The following is a 20,892-nucleotide window of genomic DNA, read 5'->3' as shown; positions in this document are numbered from 1 at the left end:
ATGTATCATATATATTTATGGGACATTTCTCAGATGGCCTTCTTTGCCACTTCAAAGCTTTTGTGCTGCCTGAGAGAAGTCAACAAAAATAAGCACCCTAGCATTTTCCTACAATATCAGTCTATACTATCTGGTCATGAGTAGAATCTTGTCCGTACCCCTGTAGTTCAGTAAGCATGTAATATTTGTCCTGAGCTACCCAGCAGGCAGGACAAACAGGAGACCTAGGTGCTTTTCCTGAAGAGAAAAAGAATGGCAGTCCCTTAAGCTTCAGGACCTTGAGAATCTATTCCACGGGAAAGAGTTCCATACAAGACTCCTGGAGTGAGTTGATATCAAGAAACCTCATCAATTTTTTTCAGAACTGCTCACTCTGTTGGAGATCTTTTGGAGGTCTGTCCTCAGTAAATTCACTGCATCAATCTTTTGTCTAGAATTGTTTGTGATTTTTGGAACGCTGTTGCATTAACCCTCCTTGTAAGACCTGGGGTCTCCAGGCCCTATGGAGCGGTAACGTGACACGAGCGGTCGGGCCACCAAAGGTCTGTGTGTAAAGCAACCATACAACACGCACCTCACATGGGACAAGGAACACACACAATAAGTGACGCCACCCGGTAGGAGTTAAGTAAATACTCAAGTTTATCCAAGTAGATCACGTTAGATGCAGTTCATGAGGTAGCAGTACATTTCATAAGTTGGTAATACCACAAATGACATTCATAACAGATCAGTACTGCCTGAGGTACAATTACCCTTCACCTAGAGGTACACGCGCGCTTCACTTTCCTGTAGCGCCTTAGGGGGGTGATGATGGCGCTAGGCGCGCTAACTGGTGACGACCTCAGAACGGGGCATCTAGCATAGAGCTACTCGTAATAGATGTCATTTAGCATTTCATTATGGAACATGAATAACAGCGCGCTACTCGTAATCAATAGCACGCAGTACTTCAATATGGAACATGAATAACAGAGCGCTACTCGTAATCACCAACACGTAGCACTTCAATATGGCACATGAATAACAGAGCGCTACTCGTAATCACCAACACGTAGCACTTCAATATGGCACGTGAATAACAGAGCGCTACTCGTAATCACCAACACGTAGCACTCCAATATGGCACATGAATAACAGAGCGCTACTCGTAATCACCAACACGTAGCACTTCAATATGGCACATGAATAACAGAGCGCTACTCGTAATCACCAACACGTAGCACTCCAATATGGCACATGAATAACAGAGCGCTACTCGTAATCACCAACACGTAGCACTTCAATATGGCACATGAATAACAGAGCGCTACTCGTAATCACCAACCTGTAGCACTGCAATATGGCACAGGAATAATAGAGCGCTACTCGTAATCACCAACACGTAGCACTTCAATATGACACAGGAATAACAGAGCGCTACTCGTAATCACCAACACGTAGCACTTCAAGATGGCACAGGAATAACAGAGCGCTACTCGTAATTATTGGCGCTGAGTACTGTAATGCGGGGTAGGACAGTCACTGCGCCTCACGGAGCTTTTAGCGGGAAGCGCCCGGGACGGGAGGAGCGAGTCTCTCGGCTGCGGTGCAGTTCGTAGGGCGCCTCGCTTCAGAGCAGTCACGGGGGCACAAGGAGAGGATCCCTCGGCGGGTCTCTCCGTCGCGCTGGCAGGGGGGAACTCCCACGGAGAGGGGACCCGGGCTGAGGGTGCGGATCACGACCAGTCGGGGGCGCACCAGGGGCAGTCCCAGCCTCCGGGCTTACCTCGTTCTCGGCGTCCGACGGCGTCCGCTCCAGCGATGATGGGGGAACTCGGCCCCAGGCCTCGCGCACCTTCTCACACAGCTGCGACGGCAGCGGCGAGGCCCCGGGCTTCTCACGGGCCTCGCGACTCTGCAGGGCACTCCTTCCGGCCTCCGGGCCGCGGCGGTGGGCGCGCTGGCTTCCACGTCACGGGGGGGCTCAAGTTAAGGATGGGGGTTCCGCGCTCAGCGGAGCACGCTGCCGGGGGTCCCAGGCCAGGTCAGGGAGCGCAGGGCTCACAGCGCTAATACCTGGTCGATCCCCGGTGGCTCTTCAATCTGCTTTGCATACGGCTTCAGGGGTCAGTCTGGACACGCAGTCTCAGTGCTTGGCATATAAGTTTGAGAGTTCAATCTGGACACGCAGTCTAAGTGCTTGGCATATAAGTTTGAGAGTTCAATCTGGACACGCAGTCTCAGTGCTTGGCATATAAGGTTGAGAGTTCAATCTGGACACGCAGTCTCAGTGCTTGGCATATAAGTTTCTGTTCTCAGATGTTAGATAAAGTCTTGTTGGCGCAGATGTATCTGGCGCCCTTACAGGGGTTCTGTTACAGAGGGGTAGGGATGGAGAGGGCGACTAGATCCTTCCTAGTCAGGCTGGGCAGAGAGTCTCTGGGTCCTCCTACTGCTGGGCAAGATCAGTGGGTTTCACAGGGTCCCTCACTCACTTAAGAGGCAGCACCTAAATCCTGTCACTCTCAGAGGCATAAGTCCCTGGCTAGGCCCTACCGCCTACACTCCTGGTGGATTCTTCCAGCTCTGCTTCACCCCAATGGCCAACTCACCACAAAAGTTTCCCTCCCACTCTTAAGTAGCCCTAGGTCAGGTGACCTCTAGCCAAGGCGGCAAAAGAAAAACCACACCTCCCTTCTAGAAGGTTCCAGCACATTCCAGGAGCTTCCCCACTCTACCTATGGGACAAAAATGGGGGCTGGAGTCGCAACATTGTTGTGGGGTTCCAGCCAGCTCCTGGCAGCTAGGGTGCTACTATGAAAGACCACTCTGCAGTAGCAGGGGCCTGTGGCAGCCATCTTGGGAGAAGGGAGCACCTGCACCTTAACACTGATTGGCAATGAAAAGGCGCCCGGAGACCTAGTCCAACATAAAAATGAGGGTGGAAAAAATGAGGCACGATACAAAAATAGAAGGGGAGACCACCCTAGGGCTGACAGGTCCAACACTCCTATCCGTTAATTGTTGTATTCTTGGGAGACTTGAGGAATGCTGTTTATTCAGTTGATGCTACAGCTGTGTTCTCACATGTCCCTTTTACCTCTTGAATCAGCACCAGATATTTTCTCGTGGGAGAAAAGCGAAAAGTTGTCCCTGTTTTGCCTCTACAGGATCACGAGCATCATAAAGCACTGTCACTTCTGCACCCCGGAACAACCTATTCCAACAGATATATTTATTGAATCCACACCCAGGCAGTCATAAAAGTTCAATCGGGGACAAGTACTGACGTTTTAAGGGGTAGGTGCTAACAGGCAAAGCATCCGACGGCAACCCCCATTACGGTGCGGGCGACTACACGTGCTAGCATATGGAGCAACTAATTACTCCAGGCTAGGTTGCAACAGGAGTGGCCAATCAATAGAGCTGTAGCCACCTTGTAGTTGTTCACAAAGGTGGTCCGCTCCTTTTGAGCAGGGATCTTGACCAACTCACGGTCTTTTCTGACCCACTTTTAACTCACTTCATTGGACCTGAAGAAGCGCCAAGGATCGTTTTGACCACTTAGACGGCGCGAAACATGTTGACCTAATAATTACTGCGGCACATTACGCCCCATCAGTAACACACAACCTATGGGTTTTTTAACCTCGCAAGGGAACTTGCATATTAAACTTAATTCACCCTGGTATCCCTTAACTAGTTTTAACCTTCACTCACTCACGCATTTGTTCTCTCAGAGGACCCGTAGGGCATGCAGCGCCAGCCCGACGAGGAGCAATCTCCCGATGATGAAGTATGACATCCTTTGGGGTGTGTGAGTGCATAAAGAGACAAGACTTGAGCTTGCCTCTAGCCTGCGGGGTGCAGACCTTATTATCAGATTTCCATTCTTTTTCTTTGTTGTGGGTGACTATTGCGCTCAACCCTGTAACAGTTACCCAAGTTTGAATTGATAAATGGCAAAGCACCTTGGATTTTTCATCACATCTCTAGTATGAGGTTACAGAGCAAGTGATAAAGGCCAAAAGAAATAGAATGTCAGCAACAGGCAGGCAGAAGCAGCCATGAGGGTATGAGTCACTGCTGAGGCAGCGAATGCCAAAGGTTACAGGCACATACAAAAAACAATTCAATTATGATTGTCAAACATTGATATTTCCTTGTATACAGACCAAATGCACAACCCTTAAAATGACACCATCAAACTCCCCACAGTTCGTAAAATATTTCAAAGCATCTACGAATCAGCTGGGCATGGCTTTCCAGGTTACCTTGCAGGGGACCCCAGAAGTCCCTGAGTCTACATTGCTTGAATTGAGGCATGGCAAGCTAAAAGGCAGAGTTAATTCTGTAAGCAGTGTCCCACAGCCATGCTTCTCTTTTGGTTGAAGAACCTTTTAACCAGGACATGGCTTCTATATGCTTGGCCAACAGAATGAGCATGGCTGTAATCATTCTAACTGGCGTAGGGACTTCCAACACATAGCCCAGGTGTAGTTGCAGGAGTTAGTACCAACTCACATTCCAAAAGGAGAAAATAGAAGGGCAAGCTCAGTCCAAATGGAAAGCGTTTGGTACTATGACCGGGGCAGCATAACAGAGGGTACTAGTGATATTGTTAAATTTGTTTTTGTAATACATTCTATTTATACATTTAACGTAAAGGAGTTTGTGCCTATTGTTTATAGAGACCTGCTTGACCTGAGAGCAAAAGTATTTCCATAACATGTCCTCATTTATTAATTCCAAATCGTTTTCCCAATATTGTTTAGCAGGTGAAAGAAAGGGTTCCATAGCTGCAATGTACATACACTAAGTTGGTTACCCATCTCCCATTACTGTAGGAAGACAGTAACTGTGTCAAAGGTCAGTACTCAGGTAGTTTGTCAGGAATGCAGCATTGGTAGCAAATGTAAGTCTAAAATAGATGACGATATCCAAGGGGCTAGTTGTAACCTTTGCTTTGTATTCTTCTATAGTTAAGAATTCTCTTCCCAGGAAAAGATGCCCAATCTGAGAGATCCCTTTGTTATGCAGTGATGCAGATACTGACAGTACGAGCATGGAAGCGACCTAATTATTCTGCGCCAGAGTTACAACTGGGGAGTATAGTAAGGTATGGCCAGTCCTGACCCCCCAGTGTCCACCAGGCCCAGTGTGTACAGCACACACTACGAACATCAAAAGAAGGTCTAGGCTGCTTTGTACACAGAGCGGCCAGCAAAGAACCTTCAGCTACTTGATCTTTCTCAGTCACCAGGCATGGCACGCGAGAATCAGGATCCTGCCAATAGGCTGGGTAATGAGCCTGGGCAATCAAATGAGACTCCTCCCTCAGAAAGCAAGGTAAGAGTCTCCCACGTATCCCTAGGTTGCTTTCTAGCTCATAAAAGCCTGGTCAGTGTGGTCTTGAGAATACTAAAGAATGAAATGTTCAAAGGGATAAGGGATTTATGAACAATTTTAATCATGTCATCCGGCCAGCAAATAACAGGGGTAGTCTAATCCCCTAGGGATTTCAACCTGTTCAAGATGGCCCCCAATAATCATAGATCAGGAGGTTTGTATCATGGTTTGACATAATTCACAGATATTTAATTTGTCATCATTCCACTTTAGTATAAATCCTGTGGTCGGCTGTGCAGTATGCGGAGTAAGGGAGAGCGGTTTGGATATGTCCCAATTAATTAGAAACCTTGACATACCACCATATTGTACTATTTCCCTTATTAAAGGCAGGAGATTGAGACCAGGATCTCTAACCAAAAGAAGAATGTAATCCACACACAGTGAGACTATCATCCTCCTGTCTGCAAAAGGTATATTTCACATGCATCTTGCTAGGCACTCAGAGGGAGAAAGCCTTTACCTAAATACTGTCTGCAACTACCGTCAGGACCAAAGCCTGTGCCTCATCCATCTAGCTTCACTCCATAGAACATCTGTGCTGCTCCCTGTCACTCCCCTGAGGTGTCATTGTGAGACTCTCTCTCCTCCAATGGTCCCCGGCCCTAGATTGAGCCACAGGCTCCTCAGATCAGCACACTTCTCATGATTTCTCCAGCCAATTGGGCCTCGCAATTCCAGTGGTACTCGGCCTGACTGATGCCCACATATGTTCTCCTAAAGGCAGAACCATCATGCAATTGCAGCATTCAGTAATGCTCTGTTTCTTGGTTGCAGCAAAGATGACAGAGGCAGACACTACCACAGGAATATTTGGAGACATCCTTTTTTTTTTTTTGTTGTCCTCATCTCACCATAAGCGTCTGCAATATCAACGGAAAGCCCTTTCCGACCTAAACACCCTCGGGCTTCTGTTTACTGCGTTAGCTTAGACCAGACCAGGCCAGCTTCTGATACATGGCTTGGTGTAATCATTGGACCAAAAAAAAATAAAAAAAATAAAAGGCCCTTAAAACCAACCTCATTTTGATGCCCCAAGATAAAAGTGATAACCAGATGTTTTGGTTGTGGTCATTCAAACATCCCTGGCCTAAGCGGGCCATACTAAATGCAGCTGCCAACCAGTTCTCATACAGCGGGGGCTTGGGGGCTTTCCAGAGTTTACAAATCTGCCTCCGAGCAATTATAATGAGGCAGAGGAGTAAGCCCTTTTGTGCGCTAGAGACCGAACTTGTTACACCATTGTCCTCCCCAAAGAAAACTATTGCTAAATTTAGTTTGAGCTTACATCTGAAAATGGCCTCAAGAGTATTTTCCACATTATGCCAAAATCCGCATAGAGAGGGGCATTCAAAAAACATATGTACATCATCCGCTTCAACACACTCACATCTAGGACACTTCGGGGCTGAACATAAGGCAAATTTCGCTATCTTTTTAGGGGTATAATAGAGCCTATTAATGACAAAGAAATTGATTTTTTTGAGCGAAGCTGGCCTGACATACCTATATAGAGTTTGAAGAGATGAGGCATAGGAGTTAATAGCTATTTCGCCCAATATAGATGAGTTCCAAATAGAGTATGTTGGAGGGATATCTACATCGTCGGCGTTCAATAGACTCTTATACCCCAGTCCAACTTCCTTTTTTATTAGCTTTGTGTTTTGTAGACGGTGTTCAATTTCCCAATTGCCTCTTATTATTTCCTTCTCAGCTGTAAACCCGGAACATAGTTGTATGTATTTGAATTTAGAGAAAGAACTGCCTATTTTGGGTCTTAAAATCTCCCAGGGGAGAACACCGTCTGATGATATAAGGTCGGACCAGATCACTATTCCTGCCTTTTTTATTGGTAGTGCAAGACTATCTTGCAAGCATAACGGTAGGCCAGGAGAGTCCCAAATGGGAGCAAAGTCCGAATAATAGCCTATCCCCATCTCACTCTAACTCTGTACCATAGATTTAATGCTGTTCTTAAACATTTTAAACAAACCTTCTTAAAAAACCTTGGTGCCTCAAACTTATATAGAAATCCAACCCCACCCCCTCAAAGCTGACCATCACACTCAAAATTTTCGCCCAGTTGGTTTCACCTGTACTAATAAGCAGAGAACGTATATTTTTAAACTGAAAGGTGACGGAATACCAAAAGACATCAGGGAGAGCCAAGCCTCCCTTAAGGAGCCTTCGTCTCAGCTTCTTCCAGGAGAGCCTGGCCCTTTTATTAGACCAGACAAAACTTCCGATTTTACCTTGTATCTTATCTAACAGCTTTCTGGGGAAGTCAAGAGGGATAGTACTAAACAGATAACTCAATTTTGGCAAGATAACCATCTTAACGAGGTTTACTCGACCGTAAATGGTCAAAGGCAGATTCTGCCATCTAGAAAAAAGATGGTCAATTTCCTTGGTTACTTTCCTCAGATTAATCAGAGGAATATCGACTAGGTTTTGAACTATGGTTATTCCCAAATATCTGAATTCCTTACTGCACCTTCCATTCCAATTGTCTACACACCAGGACATTACCTCCGCCTTAGAGGGGTTGACAAGATATCCAGAATACGGGCCAAACTCTTCAAGAATAGCCTCCACCTTTGGAAAAACCTCAGCGGGGTTATTGGTATAAACCAGCAGGTCGTCTGCATAGAGGGCTAACTAACAACTATAATCCAATACTTGGAAAGGGGTAACTTGATTGTTCAATCTCAGAGCCTGGGCAAGGGGCTCGATATATATATCGAACAATAGAGGTGAAATAGGACACCCCTGCCTAGTTCCTCTTGTGATATTAAAACTAGATGTCAACTGGCCATTCAGGAGTATAGCTGCAGAGGCACCCTCATAGCATCTAATAAGCGTCTGAATAAACATTGGGCCAAATCCCATCGCTCTTAAAGTTTCCCAAAGGAAGGCCCAATTGACACGATCGAAAGCCTTGGCTGCGTCAAATGCTGCCACGGCCAAAGGCTCCGACCGTGCCACTGCCAAATCGATTGTACCGATCAGCTGTAACGTTTGTTCCTGGATGAATCTTCTTGGGATAAAGCTCTTTTGGTCTGAATGGATCAGCTGCGGAATCATCCTGACCAATCTCCCTGCTAAAATGCTCATATAGTCGGCGTTAAGCAGGGAGATCGGCCTATACGAATCCGCTTTAAGGATAAGGAAAATCGTGGCCTCCTTCCATGATCTGGGAATCTTGCCATTAGGGCTATAGATATAGTTAAATAATTCGCACATTCTGGGAACTATCTCATCCTGGAGAGCCATGTAGATTTCCCCAGGAAGAGCATCTGTCCCAGCAGCCTTATTATTTCTGGTCTTTTTTATATGTAATTTGATTTCATCCTCAGATATTGGGGCATCCATAATATTTCGACCCTCCTCCGTTAGATCTGATAATGCCCTATTTCGGAGCCACTCTTGGATATTCCCAGAGCTAGAAACTTTCTCTTCTTTATATAGCTTAGAAAACATGGAAAGAAGACACCTTTGCATATCCTCCTGTTTACAGGAGGTTGCTCCGGTTTCATCAGTGGCCAAGCTAATAATGTTGTTCTTAGACCGATCTGCCCTTACTTTCCATGCCAAAAGAGCACCTGCTTTTTCACCGTACTCGAAGTTTTCCATATTATGAGCCAACCATTGTGCTTTTATTGTATTATCCAACTTCTTCCTGTACTGCAAGCATAGACGTTCTAGATCACTAAGGATCCGTGTCAGGTTACCAGAGGGGCAAGTCAACCTATCTCCTTCAAGCCTGGCAATCTCTCTTTCCAGAATCTGGGATTCCAGAGCCTCTTCCCTGTTCTTAGCACATATCAAACTATGTGTCTGTCCACGCAGGTAAGCCTTGTAAGCGTCCCATACATAAATCTAGGGATGTAGAGCCGATGTTGATGATAAAATAATCCGTTGTGGAAATTTTTAGGGCATCGATTATTTCAGAATTAGACAACATTGCCCTTTTCAATGTCCACCTAGGAATTAAACTAGGCCTATTCCCTGAATACGAAAAAGAAATTGGAGCATGGTCAGACAAAATACTTGGGAGAATAGTAATATCAACTAAGTTTTCCAAACTTAACCTATCGATAAAGATATAGTCGATTCTAGAAGAATGGTTATATTTCTTACTAAAAAAAGTAAAGCCTTGCTCTGCACCTCTTTTGGCCCTCCAGGCATCTACCAAGCCAAGCACATGAGTAATATTAATCATAGCTCGGCGAGCACGAGGAGCAGCAACATATTGACTATAATTAGACCTGTCCTGGAGAGGGTTAAGAAGAACATTAAAATCGCCTCCAATTATTACCGGAGTGGTGGCCTCTATTAGTTTAGCCTGCATTCTGTATATATAAGCCGGATCATCCGTATTAGGACCGTAGTATGAGACTATAAATCAACCCCCCCAATAGTCAACTGCACTATTATCCATCTTCCTGACTGATCCGTTGAGACCGATTTGATAGTACCTCCAATACCTGATCTAATCAATATTGCTACCCCCTTACAATGAGATGTCTGCTCGGAAGAGCAATAATGCTCAACCCATCTATACTTCCCAAAGATAGCCTTACACTCGGAACTACTCAAATGAGTCTCTTGTAGAAGGAAGATCTGAGCTGTAGCTTGCTCGAGACATTTCATGACTAGCCTTTGTCTACGTGGACATCGAAGCCCACTGATGTTCCACGAGACAAATCTAATTTTTGTAGTCATTGTATTTTAAGATCCCTTTCATCTACCCAGAACTTAATCATATACTCTAGAAGTACCCTACATATTGGGACGCAATTGCGGATGAGAACTGTTTTAGTATTTTCCTCCCCCCACACCCCCCCCTGTGCTCCCCACCTACCCCATCTTGCCTTCCCTCCCCTCCCGAGTGACCCCTAGAGACCCTCTCCAACCTGGGGAACCCTCCCTTCTTCTCTGGGCATAAGCCCTGTGGACGAGTAGCCATAGGCGTGATCATAGCAAAACGTAACTATAAAGAAAAGCCCAGTTCCACCAGGGGGGGCCAGCGGCCATTATCTATACAAATACTATATGAAACTTTTTCCACTTCCCTTTTTCCCTTTCCTCCCCCTCCTACTTTTCCACTACTTTTCTTTTCCACCCGATATTTTCCTTAAGACGATGCCTATACCCTCCCTATTTTGGATCTGCTCCACTTCCACCTCCACTTCTTATTTTATCTATTAGTTCATCAGCATCCTCTATTTGATGTAAGTTATACATGCGGTTGTTCCACATGATCCGGAGGGAAGCAGGGAACTTCAACTGGGCCTTAGCCCCCAATGAGTTCAGGATAGTCATTCTTTTACTCAGCTCCCATTGTTTTGTTGCCGTGATATGGGAGATATCTGATCGAATGGAAAAAGTAAATGTCAGGGCTAAGGACAAACTTTTTTCCTTGGTGGCGTATGTAAGGAAATTCACCAAAATCTTCCTTGGCCGGAATTTTCCTGGATTCTTCCTATATGGATCGCGGTGGATCCTTTGTATGTCGAATACCAGGTCTATATCCGGTAGGTCTTTTAAGATACTTTCCCTTAAGAGGGAAAGTGCAAAGCTTTTAATATCACTCCCCTCTATTTCTTCAGGAACGTTTAGGATTCTGATGTTATTTTTCCTTGTATGGTTTTCCAAATGCTCCATATCATCCTTAAGTTCCTTATTTTGCTTAACCAGCTTGTCCATTAGGGCTGAAGAGGAGTGTAAAGTGTTCTTAATCTTTGGAATCTCCAGCTCGAGGGCGTCCGTTCTTATTGAGACATCATCGATTTTCTGTTCCAATGATGCACAGGCAGCTTGTAATGTCTAGTCCCACGGGGGGCTATGGCGGCACCTTCTGATGTGATTCTGTTTGTTTTTCCTCCTCTCGCCAGATTAATCGATAATTAATGGACATCATACCCCCCGATCTATTTTACCTATGGTAGGGGCTTTTCACGCCGGGTTTTCTTTTTTCTTCTGAGCGCGATGGCATGCAGCGATGGAGAAGTGGCGGTGGTCCCGAAGCCTTCGTGGCTTCGTTTCATGGGCGCTGCGAAGGAGTGGAGGCGGCGGAGTCCCGGCTTTCAGTTCCGGGTTCGCTTGTGTGGAGCCTGCGTACTTCGGACTGCTCAGGAGAGGAGGAGGTGTGTCGGGCTGGCGCGAGCGGACTGGTGGAGCAGGCTGGAGAGTTTCGGAGGCATCCCCGTCGGAGGGGGAGGAGGTGAGGCACCGGAGGTTTTTTTTACGGGGGTGTTGGAACCCCCGGTCGATGCATCTGCCTTTCCTGGTGACTCGCTCTGCGAGGGAGTGCTGCCATATAGGGTGAAACCTGCAGAAGTCTATGCGGACACTAGGGGGGATTATGTGCAAGCTCTCTATGAGCTAGCTGATACTATATCTCTCCACAAGAACTTTATGGAGAAAGCTCAGAGTAGTGTTTCTCACAGTATCCCTCACCCTGTAGTTCCAAAACAAAAGCCGGAACCGGTTATAAGCCGATATACTTTGCGTAATAGAGCTCCTAACCTTACGCTGGACCTGTCTGATCCCCCCTCTGTCTCCCCTCCGATTACTGAGGTTAAAACTACTTTTAAACAGGACAAAGGGAGGGCCATTCTTGAGAGCACCCCCCCTGGTAATGGAAGGGGGAGGAAGAAAACCAAAGGGGGTCTCTCCTCCACACTCAGAATTACACCATCATTGAAGACTTACTATAAGGTGTTATCTAATTCTACTCTAGATAGGGAGAATAAAAAACCTACTATGGCTTCTACCCCCCCACCACTACTGCCTTGCCCGATCTTGGTTTGCTTAAGGAAAATTGTCAAGCTTCCATTTCCTCTGCCACCGGTGTAGTGGAGGGGGTGGACATGGCGGTTGTTCACCCAGCAGTGGAGCTATCCAATCGCTTTTCTGTATTAGACACCCACGAAAATACTTCTGGAGCTCCTTTAGTCAAGGAGAAGGTGGGTGTCCCTCTCTCCGCATATGAGACTCAGCCAGCTGGTCCGTCTACGCCCTCCCCCACCCGACCGCGACTCCTCCTGGCTCTCTGGCCGATATTCTGCTAAGTGTAAAAGAAAACATCGGGAGAAGGTTTACTACTTCAGAATCTAATCAAGCCATTATTTGGAGACATCCTGAAAGGAAGGTGGTGCCTTCGGAAGGTGGGGTAGTGTAATTCACATAAAAGGCTACAAGATATAGAGCACAGTGGCGGGAGGAACTCTATTTAATTGCTATCCTCTACACATGGCCCTTTTGTTCAAGAAAGTTGCAGGAAATCTTCCCTCCAAAGATTGTGCCATTGAAGTATTGCTAGGCAGTTCATTCCCATCAAGTTGATGTCTTTCAATGCTTAATTCGTTGAAGAACAAGTGCCCGTGCCTAAAGCTTTGCGCCGAAGCCCACGGCCGGCACCAGTGCATGGAATACCAAGGCTGCATAGCCTGGAATTAACCTCATGCCTCTTTAACCAACTTCCAGACACTCCCTTTCCCTTTATATCTCTTGTGCAGGTTCCTAATTTCTCCCTTTATGATGGTTTTTCCATCTCTCTCTCTTTCTTTCTCTGTCATGTGTTTTCCTCTTTAACTCTTGGGAAATGGTGGATGAGAAAAAACAATGCAAGTCCCCTGGCCATAAACATGAGTGCCGGTGGCCCCCACTGGCTCAAGTTAAGCACTGGTTTCTTTATTGTGTGTGCGCAAATCTTTCAAAGTGGAGGCAATGGAGCTCATATACTGAAGCCACCCTGATGAGATAAAGGGGAAGGACAGTGGGACTTACCATTGCCCCCCCCCCCCAATCAGAGTGTGGTCAATCTGGCCACATGCTGCTACCTGGCATATGCTTTCACGGGCTGGTAAACGTTTGCTACAGGTACAACAAATCTCTGTACACAAAGCCATAAGAAAGTACCTAATTTCCAACTAGAAGCATAAAAGGGTTATCCATTTATCAAGCAGCCTCCAGTAGATCTTGCCTACAGCGTACCTGGAGCCCTTGACCAGCCACAGTGATGTGTGCACTCTGAAAGGACTCATGCCACTCAACCCTATTCTGCTGTCAGTCTAGCAACTGTCCTGAAAAGCTGCCTGTACCATCCATAGGGAGAGTAGGACTACAAAGTCACTAGGAGTAAACCAGAAGTGGAAGCCCTCGAGTAACTGGAATTTATGCACTGAGCACACAAAAAGCCTTTGATAACAGCCATGGGAAATTAAGGGTGAGGAGTCATGTGCTGTGCTAGATTCTTATAGTATAACAATTAATTTTGAGCACATGTGTGAACTTCAAGTCAGTTTTGCAGTAACCTTAGAAATTCATTTTGGGCAGAACTGTGAAAAAATAATTTTTTGGATAGGAATATGTCTAGTTACAGGGTTTATCAGCAGGCACCACACTGTGAATACACAGGAACACTATACAACAGTATCAGATACAAATATATAATTTTTATACTGTAAAACACTGCAATAACAGCATTTGTAACATATACCAAATGTGAACCAAAATACTAGGTTTTACTACGACGTATCAAGAAGTTCTACAGTGAAGCAAACTCTCAGACTTGGGGCTGGCTCAAGTTTAAAGATCAGTGATGTTCAAAAGTCTTTGAAGCTCATTTAGAGCTTAGCAGGCAGGACGCGCCAGACCACTAGTTTGAAGAAGACCCTCGCTACCTCCTCTCCAGTGGAGAACCACCTGCTACATTTTGAGATCCCTGCCGCCTTAACTGTGATCTCTGTGATCAAAGTGAAGTGTGGTACGGTAGATGCATGTTCATCACACCTGAAAGCCAAGTGGGCTATTATTTCAGCCGCTCGCCATTCTCTTTAATATAACCCCAAAGTGGGGATTTGTTGCAGAAGAGCAAAAGACAAACACCCCTGATGTTCTTGGAGCTCTTCCTATGCGCGTCGGGAACATTTTCAATTTTACTTCTGGGGATTACCATGCTGGTTCCGGGAATGAAAAAATAATTTGTGACAGCAGTACACGTGAAATAGGCTGGAGCTAATGCCACTGTGATCTAGAATTCATATGGCACGTGGGCTAGTTGGTCAAGGGTGTTCACCAGTGGAGCTCGCTTGAACTACACTGATGAGTTCACCTAGTTATGGTACTGCTCCCACACCAACAAACTCTAAATGAGGCTCTCAAACTGTACTAAAGAAATATTCCTAATATCATGCAAGTTTTAAAAGCAAGACAGACGGAAGTAAAATGCAGGCTGCCATCTTGGCTAAATTGACAAATCTCCTTTGAAACAATCATGTAAAAAATGACATTGCTTATAAAAGAGGAAAATTCTTGGAAAGTAAGTAGCAATGAATCCCCTCTCTCTCTCTCTCTATATATTACCTACTGGCGGTCGCCAGTAGGTAGTTATAGTTAGGACCACGTTTCCATAGGAAATCCGCAACATTCTATTTTGAATAACTTTGGCACCGGTCGACGAATCCTCGCGAATTTTTCAAAATAGGTGGGGCGCTACGCTCCGCTCCTACCCTGAAAGTCTCGGGGGGATTCGTCAAGCGGGGGCTGAGATAAAAGGGGGGTCCCAAAACGCGTTTTTCCCATGCATTTTTCCATAGGACCTTTAGACAGGGCTACAGCCCGAACGGCTGAACAGAATTACTAGAAATTTGGCAGAGAGGTAGTCCTCAGGTCAAGGAAGTGCCTTTTGTAGGTTTGGTGTAAATCTGTTCAGTAGATTCTGAGAAAATAGCCTTTAAATCAATATATATATCTGAGCCCGCTTACGGTACGCTTACCGTACGCGTACGGTGGCGTGCGCGAGCGCGATTCGGATTGGCTCTTAGATCTTAGTAAACATTCGAATCGGCCGAAACCAGGAAGCGGCGGCCCCAATTTTCTCTCTCGCACTGAGAGTGATTTCTAAAATATAAAGCCCAAAAACATGTAAAGGGGCTGTTTAGACAGCTCCCACACACATAGCCATGTTGAGGGAGTCCCCAAAGATCCCCCATGGCCAAAAACGGAATTTTTATTTTTTTGGTAATTTCACCGATTACGCTTACCGTACGCGTACGGTAAAAAATTAAAAAAAAGAAAAAATTATCCACACTCTCTCCACCCCGTGTGCAAATGGTGCCCGAAGGGCACCATTTGTGCATGGCTTATAAAATATCCGAAAAATTAAAATATTACCTTTCAAAACGAAGTGCATCATATGTCCTCCATGTGCGCACGGTGCGCGAAGCGCATCGTGCGTACATGGCCCATCTAGCGTAACGTGGGCACGCGGTGCGCGCACGGCACTAACTGCGTAAAGTGGGCGCGCGGTGCGCAAAGCGCACCGCATGCTCACTGTGCGCGCACGGTGCGCAAAGCGCACCGTGCTCGCACGGATCGAACTGCGTTAAGTGGGCGCGCACGCCACGAATGGCGTAAAGTAACTTAGCATTTAAAAAACCGTACAAATTCACTGAAAAAACCATAGGTTTCACACACGTTATAGTTAGGAATTAGCATTTAAAAAACCTTGCAAATTCACTGAAAAAACCATAGGTTTCACACATGTTATAGTTAGCGGAAATTTTACTGATAAAAAACCAATGAAATTCCCCCGTTATAGTTAGTGCAGGCAACTATAACTCACGCGACCGCAATCTTCTGCTGATGACATATGTGTCTTTATGAAAAAAATATATTTGTTATATATGTATAGCTAAAAATGTATGGAAGAAGACATGGGCAAATAAGTGTCTAAATACAGTATTAGCATCAGCAGAGGATTGCGGTCGCGTGAGTTATAGTTGCCTGCACTAACTATAACGGGGGAATTTCATTGGTTTTTTATCAGTAAAATTTCCGCTAACTATAACATGTGTGAAACCTATGGTTTTTTCAGTGAATATATATATATATATATATATATATATATATATATATATATATATATATATATATTTATTTATTTTTTCCACCAACTTCCTCAAAAGGAACCACTGCACACCAAGGGAGTTGTATACTTTCAGGATTGCTTTAATTTCTCGTGCAATTAAACACCAACCTCCACCACCAACGCGTTTCAACCAGAATTGGTCTTGCTCACGGTGCGTGAGTCTGTCTTCAATGTCGTTTATTTATACTAATACCCATTTTCACCATTAGGAGGAATTGTGGGAATTGTAGTTACATTCAAGTTGTACCAATTATTTCACTCGAAAGTATAATCCTAAGTGGATATATATATATATATATATATATATATATATATATATATATATATATATATATATATATGTCCTGTTTCAATATTACTCAGTGAGTCCATGTAATCATGAAGAAGCATTGGTTCAGATCAGGCTATGTGATTACCTTGTCCAGGTTGCCCATGTTATCCTCTCAATGAACGCAGCATCCAATATCTGTTTTCCTGATGGCACTTCATGAACTTGACGCTTATAGGCACCAGTTGAGACCTGTGGACCGTGTACAAATGTTGATGAAACTAAGTGTCACGATGTTACTGCACATATTCTTGGCAATTCAGTCAGATTTTACAACAATAACATGTGGGTGCTTCCTTACATTTCACTGCTAGTTTAATAGCGATACAGTCTAATTAAGGTGTGGTGGAGCTCTCTTTCATGTCAGATATCAAACATCAGGACTGCTAGCAGTGCGGTTTGGAAATAGTAGAAGCAAATTCAAATGCACAATGTTAAATTTCATGCAATGAATGAAAATGAATGCTGCATTTTTGGGTACTGTCCCTTTATCCTTTACTTACCTGCTGTACACTGTGCTTACAGTTATTATCGCTGCAAAGTTGGTTTATATGAAAAATAAAGGTTTAAAAAAATGTTACATTTGATTTAAGAGCTCTGAATTTTTAAGACAAGAGCAGAGGCTTCTACGGGGCTTCCAATCTATATCTAAATTGCAGTCAGTTTAACAATGAAATTAGGAACAAATATCCTTCACTGAGGAGATCCATCTTTAACTTTGACTAAGCCCTGCAAGTCCTCTTTTCTTGCTGTTTGGGCACCTGTTTTCCCAAATCGTCTGTTTCATATAGTTAAGAATGCGTGCATTGTTCAACTGTTTATGCTTATACTCAAATGCCCGCGTGATAGAGTAGTAACATGAATTATCTGGGCAGATTGTATTTGCAGAACACAGTTGTGACTCCCAAGATATGGCCATAATTAAGGATTCAGTGGCTGATCTTCAGCTTTGCTGGGGAAATTTCCATCTGTTAGTGTGGTGCATTTAGGTTTTCAGCCACCCTGGCAGTGGAAATCTTGGTGCTTTTTTAGGTTCAACCGCCTGGTGGAGGAGATATCTGCAGATGGCACAAAGAATATGATAACTGCAGGATTCTCCCCTACTCCTCTTCACCAAACCAGGACCTTGATCTAAAGTTCAGAAAAACGGGGCAAAAATGGGACGTGAATAGCAGTCCGAGCTTCTCCACTCTCTTTTGTGAGCATGTGTGGCCATTCTGTGGTGCGGACAAAGATGCCTGAACAAGGGGAGTAGAAATTAATGGTGCAGCACGTGCAGTACACTTGGGACCAGTGGTATAACCACCGAGCGCAGCGGCTAATTTGGGCTGCTTGAACAGGGGTCCGTGGCGCCACTGTACCTCAGATTGGCTGACTTCGCAGTTCCCTATCGATTTAGACCTTTGATAGCCTCTGTCATAGAGCAGTCCTCCATTTTATGACCATCGTAGTGGTGATGTCATATCCTGCGGTATGCCTGTAATGTTTTTCTTGTGAAAGAAAGAATGTGGAAGTAGATAAACCTTTTTGCAAGTTTCCTTCTTACTGACAAATATCAAATACCATGCCAGACACAAACCAGACTGAAAATATGGATTTAGGTGAGGATGAGCTCTTTTGTGTTAACCTGCATAAGTGTTCGTAGACACTGATCTTTAACCTGTTTTCTACTGAGGTTTATTTTCAGAGAGACTATGACTGTTTTATGAAATGTACTTGTAAATAAAAAACAACTCATCAGAATACAAACATTTAATATACGTATAGGTAAGTGAATCGGAAACAGTAGTATATTGTTGTCATTCTCTCTGTCCATCCAGAGTAATTACAATAGCAGACAATGGGTATCTGAAGTGTAATGCATGAAGGACAGAAGGGGTGCATATACACTAAATATTTCAATCATGGTGAACATTTTCAAGCAAACCTGGAACACTTCCTGCTATCATGCACTGCAAGGAGGTCTGCCAGTGTGCAACGCAATATTTAATAAAATGTACTGAACTGTCCTTGGCCACGGTTACTCTTTGCTGCCAGGTGGACTGAACGGTTACACCATACACAACTGGCAAAAACACATCATCATTTCATCTGTGCTGTGCTTAACTGAAGCTATTCCACCTCAATTGTTTGCCTACAGCATTGTTGTGGTGTTGTCCATCAAAGTTTTGCTGCTCATTTAGATTTCTAAGGAGCTGCTTCAACTTATCACATCGCGGTAAAGACAGGTCTTCTAAATGATCTTCCCAAACCATCAGGGAGGATCTAAGCCAAACTGCAGGTGGTCACGTGTTTGTCTTTTTTGGAAACTTTCAGCCAGTCTTTCCAGGTACTGAACCCACTGAGACCTGAGTGACAGCTGGAGAAGTAGATCATACTGAACCTGACACCTGGCATCAAGAGAATGCAAGAAGACATGAGCCTGGATAGTTTTAAGAAAATTACTGCCCAGCATCTACAAAGTTTGACTTTGTGTATTTCAGCCACCAAATAAAAATCAACTGTGTCACCAGTGCCTCGAAAACGTAATTATTTCGTTGGTACCAAATTTAACTTTGCATTGCTGATTAAAATCCCTAATGTGTGTAAACAGGACAGGAGACTGTGCGAATAAATTGATTCCTCATACTGGAAAGACACCGCCATCATCTTTCATCCAGGTAATAGTACTCCTTCACCCTTGAGGTCTCACACAGACTGCTCCTGCAGCCAACAATTTGATAAGTACCCACAGTGCTGATATTAGACTAAAAAGTAATGTTTTCTAGTTATAGTGAAGATCTGCCAAAACAATTCACTGGGACCCCTTCTGCTCGTGAAAATTTAGGAGATAAAAATACAAGTATTGTAAATTGAGAAACACAGCCTTATTCTTGGACAGCAACCAACATCTGTGCCTACCCTAAAATGAGTGTTTGTTTGGAAATGTGTTCATTAATTTTATGTCATTCATTGGTTTTAACTTTCCATTATCTTTCTTTGATTAAAATGCACCAAGAGCAAAAGTCTCTTAGGCATACCTGACAGGGTAATCTTCATTTTATTGCAAGATCTGCTATACTTATCTCAATTTTTCTGAAAAAGCTCTAGTTCCATTTGTGATGGCAAATGTAAATTGAAAAATAAAGGCTGCCCCCATGCAAATAATTTGCAGTGACATTAGATCTGATGGCCATTCTAATAAAATGTCAACCATCTTACCCCTCCACTAGTGTCATGTGCTCTACCGGGAAGCCCAATTGGCTTGTATGGAGTTGCTACCCAGTCAAAATCTTCAAGCTGCACTACTGACATTCCTTGCCTTAACCTACCCCTTTCAGGTTTCTTTTCTCGCTATTTTATATTGATTCTGCCCACAAACACATTTCTGCTTATGGTATAAAACAGAAACCATGTTTCTATAAAGCTGCACCATAAACAAGAGTTGAGCTGTTGGCGAAAGGCCTAAAACCCACACCATAACCCTTCACGCTTTACATTTTTTTACGGTATTGTTCTCCATATCGTTGAACAATTTCTCCCTAGCAAAAACAATACCAAAGACCATCAACAGGTTTCCATGGGTGTAGCCTGAACAGCACAATCATGCATGTCGCCTCACAGATACAGCTGTGGACACAGACATTGCTATCCTGTCAATGGTGTCCAATCCAGAATTCCTTATACTCAAAGAATCACACCCATCTGACACCGATTGCCTCAAAGCATCCACATCATCTTTAGGCAAATTTTGCACCGCCTTCTCTACCAACTGCAAATACCTGACTAAGTTGCTTGTGGTATTCTCTTTCTAGTAGTAGGAAACCGATAAGCAAAAGAAGAGATTGCACATATGCAGTCACTTGCTCAGATAGATAATGCAGAATTGTTATCTTTCAGAATAATCCAGCTAAGAGGATGGGACCCCAGAAACATCTATAAAGTGAGGATAGTGCCAGGAAAAGGAGAATAAATCAGGGTTATCCATTAGTGCCACATTTGACTGATCAGAAGAGATTATGAAAATGGTCTTCAGTTCCCAGGCATAGTCAGCAGTAGAAAGACACTGAAAATCTGAAGAATATGAGAGGGCGGATGACAAAGTATTTTCTGAAGGAACAAAGAATTGATTAAAGCAAATGTTACCATACACAACTTTTTTCCTCGTGGTTACTATTCCTTTGCAGATTTGTTATCTTTGAATAGTTTTCCTAGAAATACCTAACAATTTGAGTGGCGGGATCTCGGACAGCAC

The 20,892-nt window shown here is 44.2% G+C and overlaps 1 protein-coding gene across 1 annotated transcript in view; it reads right to left on the bottom strand.

Moving 5' to 3' along the window:
* The window catches only part of EML6 (EMAP like 6), an 884,002-nt gene that overhangs the window by 33,537 nt on the left and 829,573 nt on the right, over positions 1-20,892 (bottom strand). Inside the window, exon 38 of the mRNA XM_085612599.1 lies at positions 16,747-16,850. Within this exon, the coding sequence (XP_085468725.1) occupies positions 16,747-16,850 (104 nt within the window). The remainder of the gene's footprint in view (positions 1-16,746; positions 16,851-20,892) is intronic.

This window comes from Triturus cristatus, chromosome 6 (genome assembly GCF_964204655.1).
Source record: "Triturus cristatus chromosome 6, aTriCri1.1, whole genome shotgun sequence".
NCBI classification, from domain to species: Eukaryota; Metazoa; Chordata; class Amphibia; order Caudata; family Salamandridae; genus Triturus; species Triturus cristatus.
This window is presented reverse-complemented; position numbering and strand designations above follow the sequence as displayed.